Raw genomic sequence first — 22,881 nt, 5'->3', positions numbered from 1 at the left:
TAGGAGACCTGTTATGATGTCCACCGTAAAGATGAGTTTCAATATTATGTAGTCCACGATCTCTCGTAACATTTTTATCTGAGATAAATAATTGAATCATACTTATAATTTGTAATAAGTTAAAATTAATTGCAGATTATCGTAAAAATAACTTTACACGTTAATAAAAGTATAAATAGACATCATTTATACTCTACGTAAGAGTATTACAAATATTTTTACGAACGTATGGAATTTTGATAGATCATAATTAAATCGTCAGAGTAAAATAAAAAGAAACATTTAAAATCGTTCGGCCACGCCATACATGTCCAGTTCAGTGGATATATAAGTATCCACAAGTCAAACAATATTGGGGCGGACGAGAGCCAGCGAAATTGAGCCAGAATCATTTATAAACGGGGGGATAAGCGAGGGAGGTCAAAATGGGGAGGGGAAAGGTGCGCCACTGCATTTTGCATGAGTCGTGTCGGTTGCCCATTCTGCTTTTACACGTCGCCTCGCTTCACCTTATCAAAATATGTACACCTAGCCCTTAATATCATAAGTCCATTGTCCCGTTACGGTCCACACTAGTGCATTGATTGTTTCTGTTTTGTTAAATGTACTCGTATGGCGCATTTGTTATGAAAATCGTACTATCCTAAAAATTACTTGCACTAAAATATCATCTACATCGTACATGATTTTATTAGTGTGTGACCTATAAATTGTTAACACTCCATATTTCATAATGTTTTTCATATTGTATGGAAACAAACAACAATACATTTTTTTTTACATTTAATGCTTACTCGATTTAACCATACTTGATCTTTAATAATGACAAAAATACGATTGTCAATGCCACACCGTTATAAAAGGTAGTCTTTACACGTTAGTACAAATATAAACATAACAAAATAATAGTACATCAAAAAGCTTGGGCTCTGAATTGAGATATTACATTATTTATATAGGCTCAGGTAGGTGCGAAGGGAGGAGGGAGACCAAGCGCCGACCCTGTCTGCATTTTGCATTAGTTTTAAATTGTTTACGTCGTTAAGAAAGTAAGTTTTTTAAGCTGGCCGTGAGATTAGAAACTTATGCGTTTACGGCATATTTTCACATTACCATATTTATACCCAACATTTTACGTCATAACAAAAAATATTAAAACCTGTTTTCTTTTTTTAAATTATGTTTAATATTTTAGGCATTTATGATAATAATACTAATCATGTTATAAATATTTAATATTCATTAGCTAAATTACGTTTACGTTATTGTGTAATTATTCTTAACAATTACTGGTGATTCTAAATAAATAAATAAATAAACGAAAACAGTGGAGAGTGTAGGGCCTTTTGTGGTGTGTGATCGAAGTTCATCAATCTTTTGATATGTTGTTTTGTTTGACGGTTTTCCACAATTGTAGTACGTATTTGGTGGATAATTTGTTTGATAATTATGTCTGGTAAGCAAGATCTCAGTTAGGATATCATAACGTTACGCGGTAGCAACACACATGCGACATTAAAAACTTGAAATGAAAATTATTGTTCGTCGAATGTTTTGGTCATTTGACAAGTGTTGTCAATCGATTGTTCATCATGTTGTCAATCGTCAATGTTCTTCTGTTTAAACGTACATGACTAAAAATAATTATTAGCCTATCAAGCTGTTTAATCGTCTTAGTAAGACAGTAATTTGAAGAAAAGTTAAAAAAATAGGTAAAAAAACTTTTTAAGTTAAACGGTTTTATGTTAAACATACATTGCAATGTTTAAGATAAATGTACTAAAAACCAAAAAATAATAAAATAGATACAGTTGTGGGAATTATAAACATATGCATAGACTAGACTAAAATAAAACCGTGGGGCACGTCAATTGTCTACAATCGTTGATTAAAATGTTTGTTTTGTAATGTTACACTATAATTAGGCAGTTGTTCAACCGACAACGATGGACGTGTGATAAGTAGGGCTAGAATGTGAAAACAAGCTAGCAAGCTCGATTATAAGCGAGTTTTAGGGTTTCATAGTGGTGAGCGAGTAGTACTTTTATCATATGTTTTGTCGATTAAAGACAAACTACGAGCAGTGAAACGATTCCTCGCCAGCCAGCAGTGTGAATGTCCAACGATAAACTAGTTGAAACATCTCTTTTATTTACATGGAGTCTATAACTATTGGAATTTCCATGAGCAAGAAAATAGTAAGTAATTTCCTCACCGTCTGCGGGCCAACTGCCTATTTTAACGACGAATTAAACGATTCTTCTATCGCACATTAAGTCGATAATTTGTAGACAATTGACGTGCCCCACGGTTTTATTTTAGTCTAGTCTATGCATATGTTTATAATTCCCACAACTGTATCTATTTTATTATTTTTTGGTTTTAAGTACATTTATCTTAAACATTGCAATGTATGTTTAACATAAAACCGTTTAACTTAAAAAGTTTTTTTACCTATTTTTATTTTCTAGTTTTTAGTTTTTATTTCGCATTCTGTTTAATTCATTTAGTGCTTCATTATTGCAAGGCCCATCTTAAATATTGAGGTTGTATAATGCACTGTATTCTTCTTGTCAAGCCCTTTTATTTGATACCCATATTGGTGGGATTGATAAAAAATTGTTATCAGACATTTGGTAGCGGCGGCCAGCTTAGATTTCAATTTTTTATAGTATATTGTATTCTGCTTGTTGAGCCCTTTCATTTGATACCCATATTGATGGGATTGATAAAACATAAATTATCCGCCATTTTGTAGCGGCGGCCATCTTGAATTTATAATGATAATGAATAAACATAATTGTATTGTCACCAAAATCCAAAGTGTATACAAAATTTCAGATTAATCGGTTGACAGGAAGAGGGTGAAATTTGAATTACTAAATTTGACCCAAGAATAATAAAAAATAAAACAAACGGGGTGAGCTAAATAATAATAATGAGCTAAATAAAAACCGTTTAATAAAACCGTTTAAAAAAAAACAGACCAAGTAAGCTAGGCCAGCGGTAGTCTTGTCAAATTTATACGATTACAGGTATTTGTTTATTTTATTGTTACAAATTTTAATCAAACCTATATTATTGTCATTTCCTTATTTTGTTAATTCTAATTTTTTTTTTTACTTTTAGCTTTATTATAATTATGTTGATAAAAAATAGACTGAAGTAAAGTCATCTATGCTATACATAATTATGTGTATTAGTGTGGAATTTTAAGAAATTTGTTTTGTATAATTGTTAGATAATAATAATAATAATAACTTAAAATAAGTATTTATTTTTTTAGAAATAAATGTATTAATTTCAAACAACTTATATCACGAACGTCATCATAATTGTATCATTACATATTTAACATGATATCCTAACACGAAGAATATATTATACAAGCTATTGTTCTATGTTATAAAAAACCAATGTTGACTCTCAATACAAATGAGTAATGTTTTGTTTTTTCATCATTGTTCTTGTCACAGTTTAAACTTATGTTAGCTCGTGCATTGATAACATCAAGAACGGGTGTAAAAATCATTATGAAGTTTTTCTTATTATTTTTTTCTGTTTTTCTTTGTCAAAATGGCAAGGTTAAATCTGTTGATTTCAAAAGTTTTTTTACGGAAAATGTGAATGGGCTTGGACTTTCCCTTACAAGTGCGTATAATAGTGTGAAGAATAAATTTCAAAATTTTATGTGCCCTGATTGTAGAAAAAACACGCAATTAAGAAATATCCGACTAGATCATAAGTCTAAAACGAAAACAGCATTTTCTGATTTTGTGGAGACAGAAGCAGCCCAAGAAGAAGGTGAATCGTCGGAATATATTAGTTTAAGGTCCGAGCCAACAGCATTAATGTCTACGACTCAGTTAGCTACATTCCATGGAAAAAGAATAGAGTCTCATGTAGTTCTAACAAAAGATGGTTATCTTTTGACACTTCACCGCTTAAGAAGCCCGTTTTTACTGGAAGATGGTAACGATAGGATTGGTAATTTTACAGTATTAATGCACCATGGATTACTCGGTAGTTCGGCTGATTGGATACTACTTGGGCCAGAAAAATCACTGCCATATTTATTATCGGACGGAGGATGTGATGTGTGGCTAGCTAACGCAAGAGGAAACTATTACTCTCGAGGACACGTTTCGAAAAATGTCGATTCTTTAGATTTTTGGAATTTTTCATTTCAAGAAATAGGGCAATATGATTTACCTGCTGCTGTTGAATATATAAGAAAAGTAAAAAATAATAACGAACAAATAAACTATATAGGACATTCTATGGGATCAACCGCGTTCTTAGTTATGTTGTCTTTATTTCCTGACTACAACAAGTTTTTTAGAATAGGAATATTATTAGCTCCCTTAGTATATATGTCTAATAGTGAAGGCCCCTTAAAGATATTTACACAGATGGCGATAAATCCTCCCGATCAGTTGCTGAAGTTATTGGGTGCAGGGGAATTTGTTCCTAATAGAAAAATTCCAGTTTGGATTGCAAATAAGTATTGCAAGGGTCCTGAGTTGTATTGTCTCAATCCATTACTATTTCTTTGTGGAGTTATACCAAATGAAAATTTATGGGATAGAAGTTTAATTGCTAGAATCCTTTATCATATACCAGCTGGAGGATCAACAAAAACAATATTACACTTCGCACAAATAATTAAAAGTGGAAAATTTCATAAATTTAACAATGAGCGTGAAGAATATCCGCTGAGTCAAGTAACAGTTCCTATTGCAGTAATTAGTTCAAGCGATGATTTATTTGCGACCATACCAGATGTTTTAAGACTGTATTTTAGTATCGTTAATCCAATCGACAATCATATAATTCGTGGTAAAAATCTATCTCACGTTGATTTTCTTTGGAGTCCTAATGCTGATAGCTTAATATACAAAAAAGTTATCCATTTTTTAATAGATGGTTTAAATACAAATTCATCCAAAATTAACGAATTTATTTAACTGATAGAATATAACCTGTATTTGATTAATATTATAACTAATTTTCTTATAGTAAATTTATATTTAATAAATATACTTTTCAAAATATGTGTTTATATTAATTAACATTCAGTTTCAAAATTTGTTCGTATTTAAAAGGGAGGTCGTGATTTCAAGTATTTTTTTTTGTATGTGTGACTGATATTATTGTTTTTGGGGCAATAAGCGTTACTCCTCTTTTATTTGAAATTCTATACTATGAAATATATTGATGATCTGATAAAGATATATTCGAGAAAAATATTATTATATAAAGCAAATAAATGTTGTGTACGAAATTATTTCTTCTAAAAGATACATTTATGAATTTTTTGTAATAAGCTTCGTTTACGAGTAAATCGGTTTCTTTTTATATTTGAACACTAGCTGTGCTCGCGAATTAGTCCGCGTGGGATTTCACAAAAAAAATTATTTTTCAGTTCGTTGAGTTATAAAATAAATAAATTTCTAAAATTAAAGTAGCCTAAGTTACTCCTTATTACATCAGCTATCTGCCTGTGAAAGTGTCGTCGAAATCGGTCCAGCCGGAAAAAACAGACAGAAAGACAGCCAAAAATTGTAAAAAATGTAATTTGGTATATGTACCGTGGAGACATTCATATGCATTTAGTAAAAAGCGGTTATTTTAATATTACAAACAGGCACTCGAGTGTCTGTTTGTAATAAATTGTAATAAATTTATTTGTATAGTATAATCTTGAAGTAACGAAACTTTTACACTAGTAAAGATGTTACGTATGGAAGTGACGTCGCAGTTTTTATTAGTAATCTCGTCAAATGAGAAAACTTTAGATGTCTCTATTTCAGCTCAAGTATAGGTAATTTACTACTAAATCCCTAGAGCGCCGTTTGAACAGGGAAAAATAATCTGCATTACTATAAAATATCACCGTAATTTTATGCAAATAATCCTACTTTTAATCATTTTCTAACTCACTAAGCACTAGAAAAAGCTCAAGTGACATCGTTTAAAAATCAAATGTTAAATAAAACTAATAGTTTATTGAAAAGCTAATACTATTAAAAATGTATATAACTGATTCGTAATTTAATAAAGTAAGACAATTCAATACAGACTATAGCCTCTCGTTCAAACTTTTCTGGAGAAGGAATAAATTGGGTGACCTGTTCATTGATACTAAATATTACCAAGGAGACTTGCTTGCCTAGTTAGCATACTCAAGAGTAGTCAATTTACCTCGCATTTAGATTAATGATTCAAAGAGCAATGTCCCATTCAGAAAAAATATTTATGAAATCTTATATTTTAAATTTTTTATATAATTTAATACCTTTCTCAAGAATAATTTACATAAAATATAATCATTTAAAAGTACTTTGTACAAATGCCTCATTTATATTTTTTGAATAAGCGCTGCCCTTTGATGGGTATTACCTTACGAGGCTTAGGCATATAATAATAAATTCTCATTGATCTTCTTAAATGTATCGAGCGTTTTTCCGTGAAGATGCTGTTTGTTACAATATGTACGGTTATCGCTTTTGGTCAGCCGAGCGATGGTTGCCTTGACGACAACCATTCTGGAGTATAGCCTTTATATGTACACCTTTAGATGTCCGCACACAAACGCGACGCTATGGTTGCAAGAGCTGTGCTCGAGATGTTGACAACCAATGCAGGATAAATGAAGAAACAAAGAACCATGATTTAATAGTGTAGTGTTGTAATAGTGTAGTACTACATTTATGTATATAAAAATGAATGTTTGTCTGTATGTCCTTTATAGAATCGTAAACTAAGCATTTGATCGTGTCATGATCATGATCGTGTATTAAATATTTATAACAGCAAAAAGCTATCAGTATCGAACCACATACTAGCGTTTCTGGGCAGTCTTAGAACTGGTGGTCTGAAGTACGATTATCGTAAATTAGACAAGCTGATAAGAAACAAAAAAAAATCTATGTAGCACAACTAAGAGCACGGTAACATTGTTTGATAAAAAAAAATAAAGGAAAAAGATTTTTGCTGATAGTTTTTGTGAATTATTTGGAAATTTAGACGATATGTATTCTGTAGTCAGTGGACGATATAATCACTATATCAATTTTAAAAGTCAATGTATGGGTTGATAGATCAACAAAAGTACGTTAGAGTTAGGAAGTTATGGATAATTCCCTTAGTAACTGCGACACTAGCTCGTCTTTATTTGTTTTACCTGTTCATATTACCTGAGCATGATTGACGAATTAAAAGGTATTTCTGTGATTATTTTCAGGAATACGAGAACATGTAACACCTTTAAAATTAATGAAAAACAATCAAAGAGATTTTACCATAGCTATTACTCTTCTCCTCTATGGAAACGGATTGGTGTTCTCCCCAAAATGAGTAGTTGAATAAAAATGTCTTAATTTTTTTTTTGAATATAATGGTTGGCTTTTACCGATGAGTATGTAATAAAATTTAAAAGTAAACTTACAAACCGAGTTTTAAAGAAAAAACTAGTAATAAATCTTATCTGCTCAGTGATTGATGAGTAATAAAAAATGAGATCTATATCGACATATTATTCAATAAATGTTATAAATTTCTTAGTTGGCTTTATTTTATTTAAATGACTCTTAGGTAAGCTCAAAGCAGGGGTGGCTTTAGGGTGTTGGGAGAGAAAAGTGGGTAGCCCAATCGAATGTTTCCACTCTACGAGCGCTGAATTTTTTTAATAATAGGTTCTTACATCTGAAATTGGCGTTTTGTGTGATTGGAACATACAGTCAATTTTTTTGTGTATCTAAGGACCTAATACTTCATTATTTTTAGTTTGCTTGAAAAATCTATTTTATAAATCAACTGCTTGTAATAGTCTCGTTTTAATGATTAAAACCATATTACCCGACTAATGCAAAAATTTGTTTTTGTCAAAACAAAGATATCTGGTAATGCTGAAACGCATTTCGTATAGTGCGACGTTAGTACACTGACGCTCAGGCCTTTCCTCTCAACATGCGCATCGCAGCCAACAAAATCATAGAGCATAATTATTATGGACATCGCTAATATAAGGCGCACATATACATAAAAAGGGCATGCACCTCAACAATAACTTTTTAGTATAGTAATCGACGACGCGTTGGCGCAGCAGTCACAGCACTAGCTTTTGCGCTAGCGGTCTCCAGTACGATTCCCGCACATAACAAACACCTGTATTGGCAATGTTTGTCGTGGTCTGGGCATTTATGCTTGTGTATTGTATGTTTTCAGACCTCCGATACAGGAAAAAATCCTGTTGGGGAACGATGAGTGTATTTATTTTATTTTATATAGCACGTTAATTTCATGCCACTTTTTTCCAAGTCTTTGTACACTTTCCTATCGCTTTTCTTTTTTTACGTCCTGTCCTGCACACAAAGGTTATCTGAAAGGAATCGCTCTTAGCGATAAGACCGCCTTTGTACATCTTTCTTTATGTGTATCAACTTTTGTTACGTTTCTTTGTGATGTACAATTAATAGTGGTTATTATAATTTTTTTCCGATCGGGAATTGAATCTTTGATCACCAATGTTAAAAAATCACCTGGAAAATATTTTATTTGTGTATCTCAAAGTTTTTAAATTATAACTGTGTTTATTCGCAAACGAAAAAAATCGATTTCAATTACAGCGACAAGTAATACAACGTAGCTAGACGAAAAAGTAGTCTAACGAATACGCGTTATCAAAGATTACTCAAAAAATGTACTTATCAGATCTCCACGACATTTCAACGAAACTATGCGACAAGCACCAGCTATCGGTAAAAAAATAAATCGGTTTACCCAATAAAAAGTTATGAGGTGTACCTACAAACAATACGAATATATACAACGACGATTGACGAAAAAATGTTCAACTAAATATGCATTATTAGATATAACTATTAAATTTATTATTTGATTAAATTTAAATGGGATAACATCATACGCTTAAAATAAATTATTGAAATTGGTCAACCCAATTAAAAGCCAAAAATACCCAAAAAATACAGTCTAGTTGAGAAGCTCGTCCTTGTTTGAAGTCAGTCAAAAGAATGTAGCGATCAATGAACGCTTCTTTTACAAAGTAAATAAAGATCAAACAGTAGATAAAGAATAATGGAGGAGTTTTGGAAAATATCCATTTACAGTATGATTACATGTTGTAATATACCAACCGGTCTGATGTAGTGGTGCTAGTAGTCGCCTCAAACACCGACGTTTTTCGGGTTTTTCCCGCTCGGGATGGATATTTGTATTTGTACAAATATTTTTTTCCGGTTTCGATATCTGTCCTTGAGGGTCTCCCTACCGTACCTTGGGATGCACGCTAAGCCGTCGCTCCTGTTTGTTATAATAAATACCCAATAGCGATCGTTACTCATAGTAGATAATATATCCGCCAACCCGCAGTGGAGCACCGTCGTGGGTTAAGCTCCAATCCTTTTCCTACATGGAGAAAGAGGCCTATACCCAGCAGTGGAATATTACTAGGCTGAATGCGTACATATCAGAATACAAATTATTCATGTAAAATAAACTTGAACTTGCATATTAGAAAATTATGAATTAATGCATATAACCCAAGTTATCGTACTTCGAACTCTGATTGTTATTTTCCCGAATAAACAGGCTCTGTAATATAAAAGACTCAGACTAGTACAAATAAGTAAATAATTATTTACCTATCTAGTAGTTGTGCTCCGCGGTTTCTAATTGAGCCGATCGTGGCCATTAATATGAGGAAAAACGCACAAAAGTATTTTTAAACCATTACCGTGCAACATCGAGCTACTTACACGCGCAGCGCGTTTCATCTGATTTTAAATTATCTGCTAAATTGTTCCGCCAAATTAAATTCTATAAAAGACAATGTTTATCTTAATTGTATATGAAGTGTTTTTCATTCATAAGAATTCATATTCCTGACTAATAATAAAACAATAGACTATCTATAATATAAAAATGAGTCGCTGAATGTGTTGCTAAGCGCAAAACTCGAGAACGGTTGGACCGATTTCGCTAATTCTTTTTTTTAAAATATTCCTTGAAGTACGAGGATGGTTCTTACGGAGAGAAAAATTCTAAAAAAAAAAATTAAATTTCCTGAAAAAGTCTAAAAACAACACTTTTCTATACTCCCATACAAAAGATTTGTGATAATACTTAAAAGTCAATTTGAACTTTAATATCATACGATAAAGTTTGTGTTAGGCGATACGAAGTTCGCCGGGTCAGCTAGTACTTCTATAATGATATGCAAAAGAGCATAAATGCGTGTGTATGTCAAATACATGTTAGTCTGTATAACGTTTTTATTATTTTATTTTATTGATTCAATATATTTTCGTGCATAATTAAAAAAAAAAAAATAGCACCCTGCACTCCCTCTCTATATAAACTATAAGTGTGTGAAATTTCATACTCCTTCGTCCGCGCATATTTCGTAAAAAGGGTACAAAGTTTTTGCTTTACAAATTAATTTAAAGAGATAAGGATATACATACATCATTTACTTAAAACCACCTTCGCATTAGCGCATAGAACAAACTTGATTATCATAAAAAATATTATAAAGAGTTATAAATTAAGTTAAATATACTGCCATGGGCTTTGTTTTGAACTTTTAATGGCTATCAACTCCGTCAATACAATCGCCACAACATTTTTTTTGGGTAGCTTTAACCGTTTACGAAACGCACAAAACGAAAGCTCACAAAAAAAACAAGTTTACGTAAAATTTTTAATGATACTCAGCCCCTATTGGTCGAAGCGTAATGTTTATAAGACTTTCTCGATAAATGGACAATCCAACACAAAAATAATTTTTAACTCGAACTAACAGTTCCTGTGATTAGCGCGTTGAAGTAAACAAACAAACAAACTTTTCAGCTTTATAATATTAAGTATATATATATATATATATATATATATATACTTATCTTTTTTATTGTTTTTAATTCTTACAAAAATATTTATATAACATTATACATTCAAAAGACCTTTGTTATTGCAAGCTAAATATTATAGCTAGAGGATATTGTTATAATTTTATTATTAAACAAGCTTCGTCTGTGTCTATACTTTAAGCATAAGGGTAGTACTAATAACTTCTTTTCTTAGAAGACGGCACTCAATGTACTTTTCTAATTTCTAAGTTATTGCGACATCAAATTGAAAGAAAGAAAATATTCCTCCAACCGTATTTAGTAATAGTACAAAACTGAACGCTTATTTTGCTCATTATTGTATTGTAGTTATTGAATGTATCCTTTTTATAATATTTACAATAGTCTTTATATAAATAAGGAGTCAAGTTTAAGTATACACTTTTAACTTGACTGTGTGAGATAGCGGACATGAATTACAAGTCGCTCGTTCTTGTTTTGCTTTGCTGCCAATCAGTAGCTCAGGCAGAAGAGAGAAGTCAAGTATGTTTAAAAAGTGAAGTGCGTGAAGTACAGTCTGAACTGTCGAGTTCTATTAGACACTTAAAAAAATCCGTTACTACGTTTTTTAATATCACTCTGCCGCGATTCGAGCCGTGGAGACGAAAAATAAAAGTATTCTTTTACAATTTGATTAAAACATTTTCGAAAAATAAATATAATTGCTCTTTACTTCGGAACTAAATATTTAAAAAAATAGATCATATAACATTACTGAAATCTTTTCTGGGTTTCAAAGAGACTTACGATACCCCAAAAACTCTCAATCAATAACGATCGTAAAATCAAAGTGTTTGCCAATTTACTAAAACGAGTAAGTGTACAAATTGGAAACGGACAGGAGTAAAAATAATCCGTCGAATTTGCAATCGGACGCTTAGTATGATATGTAGCGATCAAATACGAGACGAAACACGTATGTATAAATTTGAGTAAACAAATTCGGAGTTTTACAGTTTATTTTTATTGTCATATCCGCAACCGATATGCCCTTCGTAATCGATTAAATAAAATGAACATATGTACGCTTCGCAACAACATAGGTACGGAAATGCTGTCAAGTGATTATAGTTGGTATATGTTATTTCTCTTCGTAAAAGTGTAATAAGTTGTATTGAAATATATAATTGAATATTTGGTAAATTCGGTGTTTTTTTTGTACCACATGATGTGAAACAAGAGTATAAGTTCATGTGTTGGTAAGCGCTTAGTATAGCCTATGAGCAGGACATGTAAAAAGTAAAAAAAATGACGTAGTCTAGCAAAACCGAATCAATGTCTATCTAGTAAGTGATATTTAACAGGAAGTTCGTAACATTATATTGAGTTTACTGAGTTTTTTAATTAAATAAAAAATAAACATTGTGTTTTATAGATATCCACTCAAGTTCAAAACAAAACGATTAAGTTATATAGTGCATGACACATGACGTTAATATAACTTTTTCTTTTTCGTATTATAATTTATTAGTTTAATTGATAATTTTACTTTTATATGAGAGAAATTTTATCGATCAATGAATGATAAATTCCTTTAAATTTTTCTATAATACTTGTTAAATTTACAATCCGTTTCAGCCACACAGCTCACCACTGTTCACCTTTACAGCTACGCCTACTTAAGTGCGCTCTGGCTACACTTCTCTATTTATATTTCGTGTATGCCGGACATGCTAGTGATTTCCCATGGGCACGATTCACTTCCCAGCTGTTAAACGCGACACGGCGATGGAAAGCAAACGCCTTTACAACTTAATTCAAGCGAAAAATAAAGTGAAATTATATTTCTGGCATTTATAATCCATTAATTACGAGTATTTTAAAAAAAAATATAAATAATACGTTATCCGTATATATGTTTGAAGAATGTAAAACAGATATAGTATAGAAATACTGTTTCAAATCCTCAATAGAAGACGTTATATAATGAGATATGTATATTTATTAATTCGTTACACCGTTGCATCAGTAATGGTAAACCGTAACATTGTACTCTTTATACGCTTGACTACAATCGCCGCTTCACTAACTAAACCCGATGATCTTCCTCGCCTACGCGTTAATCTCACCATCTAAAAAATCTCAAAGTATAGTTAATACAAATGTCGCTAAATAGCATTTGTGTGTAAAACAATATGGTGATTGAAATAAACATTAGATAAAGGTATATTCTTTTACGAAGTGTTAAATTGATAAAAACATTTCCCTGTACGATAAAGCTCTTATCTACTTCTGTTTTTACAACTAATTGGATTCAAAGAAATCATTCGCTTTGCTTCAGCCTGTAATATCCCACTACTGGGCATAGGCCTCTTTCCCCATGTAGGAGATGGATCAGAGCTGAATCCACCACGCTGCTCCAATGCGGGTTGGCGGATATATTACTTACTATGAGTAACGATCGCTATCAGGTGTACATGATAACAACCGGGACCGACGGCTTAACGTGCTGTCTGAGGCACGGTGGGGAGACCCACAGGACTGCACAAACACCCAGACCACGGCAAACACCTGTATAGCCAATACAAATATTTGTTATGTGCGGGGATCGAATCCGCAACCGCCTGCACAACAGGTACAATCCATGGCTGTGACCACTGCGCGAACGCGGCAAAGAAATTATTGTTTTCTGTCATATCACGTCATCGTTGGTATAGTTTTCGCTGAAAAGTAAAAATATTAGGTACCAATGGGTAAAGAAGAGGAAAAGATAATTCTGGAATATTAATGTAGTTTTTTAGTTCTTTCTGTTTTTATTTAAAATAATGTAACATGTAATTATTGGCTCATTTGTTTGCCAAATTAAACTGTAACGAGACGTCGCGTCGAGCGTTGGGTTCTTGGGCAACATTGGAGCGTGTACCTGCATTACAGCGGTTTGATGTTATGTTACATACGTATGATTCTAGAATGTAGTCACTTTAATATAACAGAATCAACACTTTTTTCTACTCTTTTCTCTTTTTCGGCAAATCGGAGTGCTTTCCATCTGACTCCCTCTTTCCGAGGTGTGCCCGTGCCCATAACCGGCCGCCTGGAGCTTCTTGGCGTTACTTTGTCATCCACCCTCAATTTCGGCTCATACATAGAGGCAAAGGCTCAAACAGCTGCCAGAAAACTGGGCGTCCTTTCGAAGGTGAGACGTATTTTTAATGTGATTCTCGATATGTATAATATTAACGTGGCTTAAATTTTACTATATACCCGTAATATAAGACAAACACATATATATATATATATATATGTGTGTGTGTGTGTGTGTATGTGTGTGTGTGTGTGTGTCATATTTAGGTATGTGCTATGTGCTCTTAAAAAGTATTTTATCATTATAATGAAACATAGTGAATTGTAAATTATGTAAAAGTCTAACCGTAAATTAAGTATATCTATAGATCATGAATTATGAAATTGGTTTAATTGAAGTCTTTGTTTAATCTCTATCGACCAGATAAGTACAGAGACGTTGAATGAAAAAGCTTTTAGACAGTGCCGAGTCGTTAATTATATTGGTCCTTACCGTTATTTCGGGATGATTTGAATACTTTTATTTTCTGTTTTATATTTCTTTGCATATAATACATTAACAACATTGATATTATTTTTTACTTTAGAGCTTAGTGTTCTGTGCCGGTAAAGGGCATTACATTCAAATAATAAAAGAAAATACGCACCATTAAAGAAACGTACTCTCCGATATGAGAGTAATTTATTTTTCCCTTTTTCAATCTAAAGAAATAGTTACCCTCTAAAAGACTGCCATAACTTAGAAGGTGACTTAGATCAGGTGTACAGCATTATGGAAATGTAAGTATTTGAACACAGTGGGGGCACTTATTTGTTTTTCGTTAGAGGAATCAAAATTTCTGTATATCCGCCTCAGTATTAATAATATTTGTTCAGTATGACAAATATTCACTTACAACAAAATAGGTACATGTTTAGGTCTTAAGTCAAACGTTTATGAGATAAGATATAAATTGTTAATATTAATATTTTAAATCAAAAAAACAGACGAAATTGATCTTTTACTGTGTGACATTTTTCTACAATAAAATAATTTTTTCAACGTTTTATTTCAATGTGATCGTTACAAAACCGCCCATTATATATCGCTCTCTCTAACAATGAGGTACCTCTCTTTTGTGCCCCTCAGCCTCCCTTTACGAAGGGTTCCTAAAGCCCTACATTACCACATCAAATAATAACATTCGTTAGAGAGGCTACCAATACGGTCGATACGGAGTGGAACTTATTAATAAACAACTCGTGAAATATTATACGCACTTTGAACTACAAAATTGTTATTGGAAATATATTTATATAAATATATATATTACGAACAAGGTTCTCCGGAGTAGGCTTCTTAATAAAGTGTCGTCAGCAATAACGTCACATACAAAACCAGAAGATCCCGGTTTCGAATCCAGACGTCTTGTTTTCGGTTTTTTTTTCCTTCTTTTTGAAGTTCCTTCTTTTTTGAGAAAAAAAATTATTGGGAGCCTTTTATCAACACATCTAATGCCTAAGTGTATTTAAAAAAGTTTATATTTTTTATAATTATATCGGTGAAATTGAAAAATACTCTTCATATGTCATCAGTATAATTTCCAAAACACAAGATTTACCACAAGAAAAATACCGAGCTAAGCTCGATCATTTAGGTACTTAATATAGGATTTGCAATGTAAATGATTTATTTGTTGCAAGTTGATTACGATCGAAATGTAATACGATAATGGCTGTATTTTTATATCTTTTCAAGAATATTTTAATTGTTTTTATTAATTACTAAAATATACACCCGGTCGTCTGTTTGTAAGGTTGGCAACTGAATGACTACGTACCTATAGGAAATTACCGACTGATATAGCTTCATATTTTATAATATTTAAGGTACCAAATCCAAAGGATTCAGAGTTATTAGCAGATCCTCAAAACTTCAGCTCTCTACAACTCAGTCCATTCCTACATACATTTTTAAATAAATTATCTTCATATAAAAATTTACTTACTCGCTTCACTACATAGTACCTATAAAACAAAGTCGCTTCCCGCTTTCTGTCTGTCTGTCTCTATGTATGTTTAGATCTTTAAAATCACGCAATTAATTTTGATACCTTTTTTTGTAATAGATAGAGTGATTCAAGAGGAAGGTTTATATGTATACCTAATACATGCATAATAAAATAGAGAAACACTGATCATTTTAGAGGTTTCTAATGTGATGTCGTAAGTAAACACATTTTTTGCGCTTACATTGCAAACGCTGGCTGAATCCTACGAGATAGATCAAAATAGTGTACAACAATATTGTATACCTTAAAAATGTCTACAAATAGTCCGCGATGGTATATGTCTCTCTCTTAGGAATAATCTACAATAACCATTTTTAATCCTTTACTTTTTACGAGAAAGAATTATTATTATTACGAGATAGTCTTATTTACGAAGCGACTTTTAGCAATCCTTATCCATTTATGTACCATTAATGCATTGTGGATTTAATAAAGATCAATATGGCCCTTAACAGCATGTAATTTAAATGAATATTTTCGAAGATATTACAGATTTAAAACACAGGGAAATAACAGTTGCGGCAGTACCAGCCCGGAGGCCGGCGCGACCATTTTTTCGAATTTTTATGTTCTTACTTTAGTCTATATTAAGGTTAATTATTAAACTGCATTTATAGTGAGTACTTTAATTTGGATAGGATTAGACTAAACTACACTAAACAACATCTACGATCAACCCCTATATTTTATTTGTTAATTATAAAGATTTTTATTTTTATTTTGTTATGACTTAGAATAATAAAAATATATTACTCTTAATTTTCCGCCTCTCTACGATTAACCCCTATTTTTGCATCGCAATTTTTATTTTTTATTATTTTTAATAATTTCCTTTAATTATGATTTTTGTCTCAATTTAATTTGATCTCCTGCCTTCGCCACTCGATAACTGATCAACTATCAATCGATCAGTTATCCCCGCTAGATGTCTACCGTTGTCACCTTTCATCCAGCAAACATCACAGAGTAGGGATGAGAATGATACTTTCATTGTCTACAACGCTTTCGATTGTAAGTAAATCCCCGCACACTTATAGTAGATAGTTTATTGGCAAAACAACGTTTGTTAGGTCAGCAAGTTTATATTATAATAGGCAAAGAGCATCAGCTTAACATCAAACGTACAATTAACAAAGTAGGCACTCATTGGTATTACAATGGAACCTAAATCATTATTATATGCTCAATATTTTATCCGTAATTAATCTTCCTCCTGTGATGAGTGATTTGAGAGTTGTCATAAGAGGGACAGATTTAATCTGAATACTTTGATATATAGTCGAAAAATTAACTTAAGCTCAGTAATATTATGTTAAGTTATACCTAATATACATACATTATTTATGAGCTTCATATGAACTCAGTTTTAGCACACATGTTTAACTATACGTTCTATTATTGATAAACTTGATAACTAGTCTCTTGGGTGTCACGCAAAAAAATAATACACATTATTGTACACCAAAGAACAGAAATAATAAATAGCAAAGAAAGAAATTTTTTAACTGTATTCATTAGATACAAAGGGCAGCCTAATCGCTAAAAAGTGATCTTTTCCAGGCAACCTTAGGGCAAAGGAAATGGTGTAGTCATAAGTGTCAGCATTTTTAGTAAATGTACAAGTTACAACAAATTTATAATAAATATTCAAATAATTAAACATATACATACGTAAATAAATACAGACATACATACATACTTATAAATTACTAGTTTATTGTTGAGTTGTAAAATGTTCGTAAAAATATGTTCTCTACTAATATATAAAAGTATGAATGAATTTGTTTCGTAACTTCAGAGATAATAGGTGTGATTTGTTATTTTTTGTTTTTATTTCTAATAAAAACTTTTTAAAATACGTCCTACGTACGAGTAATTTGTGTCACTAGAACGCCAAACGTACTCATTGAAAGCGGGTTTAACGTGTCAGATATCATTACCCATTGAAACACTGAGCTAGGAATACACGTACGAGTATAATCAAAAGAGTGTCAAATGAAAGGCTTAAGAGCCATTTCACAATTTTACGCTCTGCAAGTTTAGGTAAATTTGGTCGCATCGCGCGAGTCGTACGAGCCGCGCGATCTTTGTGCTAGTACGTATAGTGTGACAACCAAAAGACCATCGTGATCATTTTCTGATGTATAATAAAATTATAACTATGGTATAAAATGTTTTTTACATAATTAATTTGTTAAAAATTTCAAGTATGTTATATAACAACAGTCAATAAATTTAAAATTAAATTAAAAAAATAAATTTTATGAAACAATTTTTTTTAAATTGATTTATTTTTTTCAGTTTACGAATGAATCTAATATTTACGATATGAATAAAAAAGCATTTAATGACATCGACACCGACAAACATATTAATTAACAAATAACAAGACAAACAGATTGAAATGCCTATTTGTATTGATAGTGTGAGAAAAGAAAATTAAATTATACATTTGTTTACAGAAATTATCATTATATTATTTTACAGTCATTTTCGTAATATGTTTATTTTATTTATATTTTATTATGAAAGTATCAAATGCGTTTTATCCGCTATAACAACAGGCGCTTGGCGCGTGTGAGCGAAACAGACGGCTGCGCAGAATTTGGCGTGGACCTTACCTCTAAGAGCGCTAGCGCTCGACTGATTTACCGGGCTTGATGCGTGGCAATATATACTATCTTTTTATTATTTAATATAAAATGTATTAAAAATAATTACATCTTTTAATTATTTTTTTTGTATTCCTTAATGATGTAAGTTTACTTTGATGAAGATAGTTCGTTAAAATTTCTTAGTTTTCTAAGACAAATATCGCTTTTAAAATTGTACTTATTTGGAAAATATTCGTAACTTTAAATTTTTTTTATCGTTTAATAGAGATAAAAATGGAATAAAAATCTATGATAGTGGACAACAAAATTATATTCCACATATTATGATATTTTTTTAAAATGGTTTCAACGTAGAGGTTATTGAAAAGTAGGACTTCAAAGTATACATTGCGACCGTTTACCCAGGGAGGAGGCTGATGAAAAGGTTAATAATTTTATACACATAATATAAATCAAAATTCTGATCTGACTATGGACTACAACAAAGGTTGCTCTATTATATTTCAAGAATATAAATTACATTATTGCATCCAACACTGAGATTAACGACGTCAAAATATTACAATTTCGCGGATTGTTACCGATTTTTGTGAAATGGCTCTTAAACCAGTTTTGGGAATAAGTAAAATTGTATATGAGAGATACAGTAGTATAACAAAGAAAACTTTTGTCAAATGCTATGTAGAATGAAGTCGAGCGTGTTTAGCTAGCTTAGGTAGTTTAGCAGAGCTACATACTAACTTGATTAATTCTAATTAACAACTGTATTTCTAAAAGCAGTTTTAAATTTCTATAATGTCTATCCGACATCTGAATCCAAAAGTGTGTGTGGGTGTGTGTATGTGAGTGTGCGTGTGTGTGTGCGTATGCGCGCGCGCGCGCGTTTTTGTGTGCGTGTTTATGTGTGTGAGTGTGTATCAACTCCGACACGACTGACTGGAATTTACTCCTTAAGAATGAAAAGATTGCCGATTTAAAAATAAAATAAAATTCTAAAATGAAAACATAAATTTAGGCGTGCTATTTATATCTTGCAACATCTAAAAGTGCTCTAAGGCATCACTCTCAGCGTCACTGCAGTTTCACACCTAGCATTTTATTCATACCACACGTCTTATATATATATATATATATATATATATATATATATATATATATATATATACAGGGTGTCCCAGAAATCAACGTCAAGCCGGCAATGGGCGATAGGCCAATTGATGGTGGTTATCAGAAAAATAAGAAAAAAAATATTTATGAATAATTTAAAAAAATAATGGCTTTTTAAAAAAAATCGAGAAATCGACACCATATCGAAAAAATTGCGGCAGCTGTTGAAGAGATCAACTCGAAAAGCTACGCTCGTCTTGTAAACCGCTCTTTTTTAAGAAGATGTAGGGCTTGCATTTCGGCCGAAGGCAAACAATTTGAACATTTGTTATGAATGAATAAACTTTGATTCCAATAACTGAATTTTATTTCAACCGTATTTTTTTTGTCCTAATTTAGGTAACAGTCTTCTAAGTCTAGTGCCACTGTCTCGCTCACACACGACACAATAGATATTATAGCATTCGTACTCAAACGCGGTCCATAGCAATTAGAGTGATATAAAAATAATTAACCTTCATTTGGTTTACATTTTTTTTCTACCGAATGTTAGGTGTAGTCTCCTAAGTGTACTACCATTTTAGAATCCAGACTAAATGCGCCACCTTTTCACAATACTATGACTGTCTGTCTCGCTCACACACGGCACAATAGGGTCACTATATTATAGCATTCGTACTCAAACGCGGTCCATAGCAATTTGAGTGATATAAAAATAATTAACTTTCATTTGGTTTACATTTTTTTCCTACCGAATTATAGGTGTAAACTACTAAATGTAATACCATTTTAGAATCCAGACTAAATGCGCCATCTTTTAAAGCCACTTGCCAAAAGAGCGTAGTACATTTTTTTTACAAGACAGTCACATAAAGATAGATGTTGTTATCTTTTTTGCGTAATGGTTGCGCAATAAAATGGTGTTTTTCTAAAGCTGAGGCATTTTTGTATTAATTTTAGATTACAATTAATAAAACAGTTATTCAGGGACCCGTTACACAAAAAAAAACAAAGCATAGTCAAGGTTTCTAGTCACAAAGTTTGAAAGACTGTCACAGGGTGTCGATTTCTCGATTTTTTTTAAAAAGCCATTATTTTTTTTAAATTATTCATAAATATTTTTTTTTTATTTTTCTGATAACCACCATCAATTGGCCTATCGCTCATTGCCGGCTTGACGTTGATTTCTGGGACACCCTGTATATATAGGTAGACGAAAACTAGTCAAGTAAATACGCGTAATCAAAGATCACTGGAAAAGTAGATATCAGAACTCAATCAATCTCTTATTTAAATCGAACAACGAAACAAGTATCAGATTTCGAATACAAAAAGAACCATCGAAATAGAGTCGAATTAAAAACCTCCTGATTTTTTAAGTCGGTAAAAAAATCTAACAGTTCTGTGTTCACTTCTCGCCTAAAGAAAGCCTCCAGCTGCAGCTCAGCGCAAAAGCGCTTCTTACTTAGAAAATCGGTATGACACTTCAACGGGGAAATGCCGCATTCTTATCAGTAAATAATTAGTTTTTAAGTTTTGCTCTGTAAACATTACGATATTGTAAATTATTGAAATAAGTTTATGAAACGAGCAACATATAATTGTATATATGTTTGTATTTACATTAGTGCGTGTAAACAAATCCGTACTAAATTTCAAACAGCCCTTGCCACTATTCTTGGCACCATTCCACGCGGACATAATTTTTACCTATCTGTAAATATTTAGTTTCTTAAGTTGTAAGTCGTAAATATGTATGATACTTTAAAATGTAAATGTAAGTAACTTTTTAAAGTCTAAAAAGGGTACAATTTTGGAGTTTACTCCTTAAAAATATGAGGAGAGAATCTACGGAAACAATGACCTCATTACAGTATTTAACGCCCTATTGGGTTCCAATAGATGAAGTTATTTCATTCGTTTATTTACCATTTGGTATCAGTCTTTTTCTTGGAGTAGTAAGCTTTTTTGTGCCTATTTAGACAGTCGATCTGAAGGAGTAAACTCCCGTCCACTTTTTATTTTTATTTTTAATATCTTGATCTATTGTTTTTTCTTTTTTTATTACTTCCATTTATTTTATTTATATATATACAGGTAGAAAAGGCTGTAAGGCTTTAAGTCCGCTTTTTGCGCAACATGTTATGTTAAGTTCTGTTATAAAGTATAAATAAATAGAAACTAAAGTTACTTTTCACATAACTTAATAATATAAAGATTCATTTACAATAATTTTATAAATCAGTGCTTATTTTGATTCAAAATAAATTACTTCAGAATTTAATTACATTCGAAGCCGTACAAACATAATATTTCAAACAGATATTACGTTAATTATTATTCAATTCATATATAAAGAGATATTTATGTTTCAATGTAATTAATTTTCTAGTTTAGGTAGATACACAATAGCTTATAGCAATTAAAAATTTAATCATGGACTTAGAAAAATGTACGAAAAATCACACAAAAAATCAATTGTTTCACAGCTCCCGATAAGCGTCTTACGTATACGCCAAAGACGGATATTTGTTTACTTTGAATAACACTTTAATAAGAATCAAAATATTTGTGTATAATCTATAATATACATATATCGTATAAGTAAAATATAATAAAGTAAATAATAAAAATATCAATCACTTACTTTGAAATTTTAGCGACTGTATGTTGTGTCCTTTATTATTACACTTACCTCGCTACTTACTACTTACCTCGGATCTCTAATGTCACACACTTCCACTCACGTCAGAATTTAAATCTCTAAAACTCACAAACCCCTATTAGGGCCGAATTTTTTTGCAGATAACCATATATCAACGTGTTCACTTAGCGCTTACGTTGATATACAATTTTTGCTATTATCCAATCAATTGATTGCATGTGGTGTTCACCTTAATAAATTGTAACACTTAGCTGTATAGTATTTATTTAGATTAAGTTTACGTTATTGTGTAATTAGTGTTAACAATTACTGGTGATCTTAAATCCCTACTAATATTATAAATGTGAATGTAAGTTTGTTTATTACGCTTTCACGCGAAAACTGCTAACCGACCATCATGAAACTTTGTACACATATTTTTGGAAATATGAGAAGTAACATAGGATACTTTTTATTAAAAAAAACGTATATGAAAAATAACAAAATTGTTT

The 22,881-nt window shown here is 31.5% G+C and overlaps 1 protein-coding gene across 1 annotated transcript; it reads left to right on the top strand.

The window, feature by feature from the left end:
* The first annotated feature begins 3,689 nt into the window (after positions 1-3,689).
* LOC123668774 (lipase 3-like) lies at positions 3,690-5,054 on the top strand. The gene has a single exon (XM_045602468.1). The coding sequence runs from the start codon at positions 3,690-3,692 to the stop codon at positions 4,965-4,967; it is 1,278 nt and encodes a 425-aa protein (XP_045458424.1). The 3' UTR covers positions 4,968-5,054.
* Positions 5,055-22,881: the final 17,827 nt, after the last annotated feature.

The sequence above is a fragment of the Melitaea cinxia genome, chromosome Z, assembly GCF_905220565.1.
Source record: "Melitaea cinxia chromosome Z, ilMelCinx1.1, whole genome shotgun sequence".
NCBI classification, from domain to species: Eukaryota; Metazoa; Arthropoda; class Insecta; order Lepidoptera; family Nymphalidae; genus Melitaea; species Melitaea cinxia.
This window is presented reverse-complemented; position numbering and strand designations above follow the sequence as displayed.

Bases quoted from the DNA above. Each gene is read 5' to 3' on its own strand.
- LOC123668774 (XM_045602468.1), top strand. From the start codon at position 3,690: ATGTGCCCTGATTGTAGAAAAAACACGCAATTAAGAAATATCCGACTA.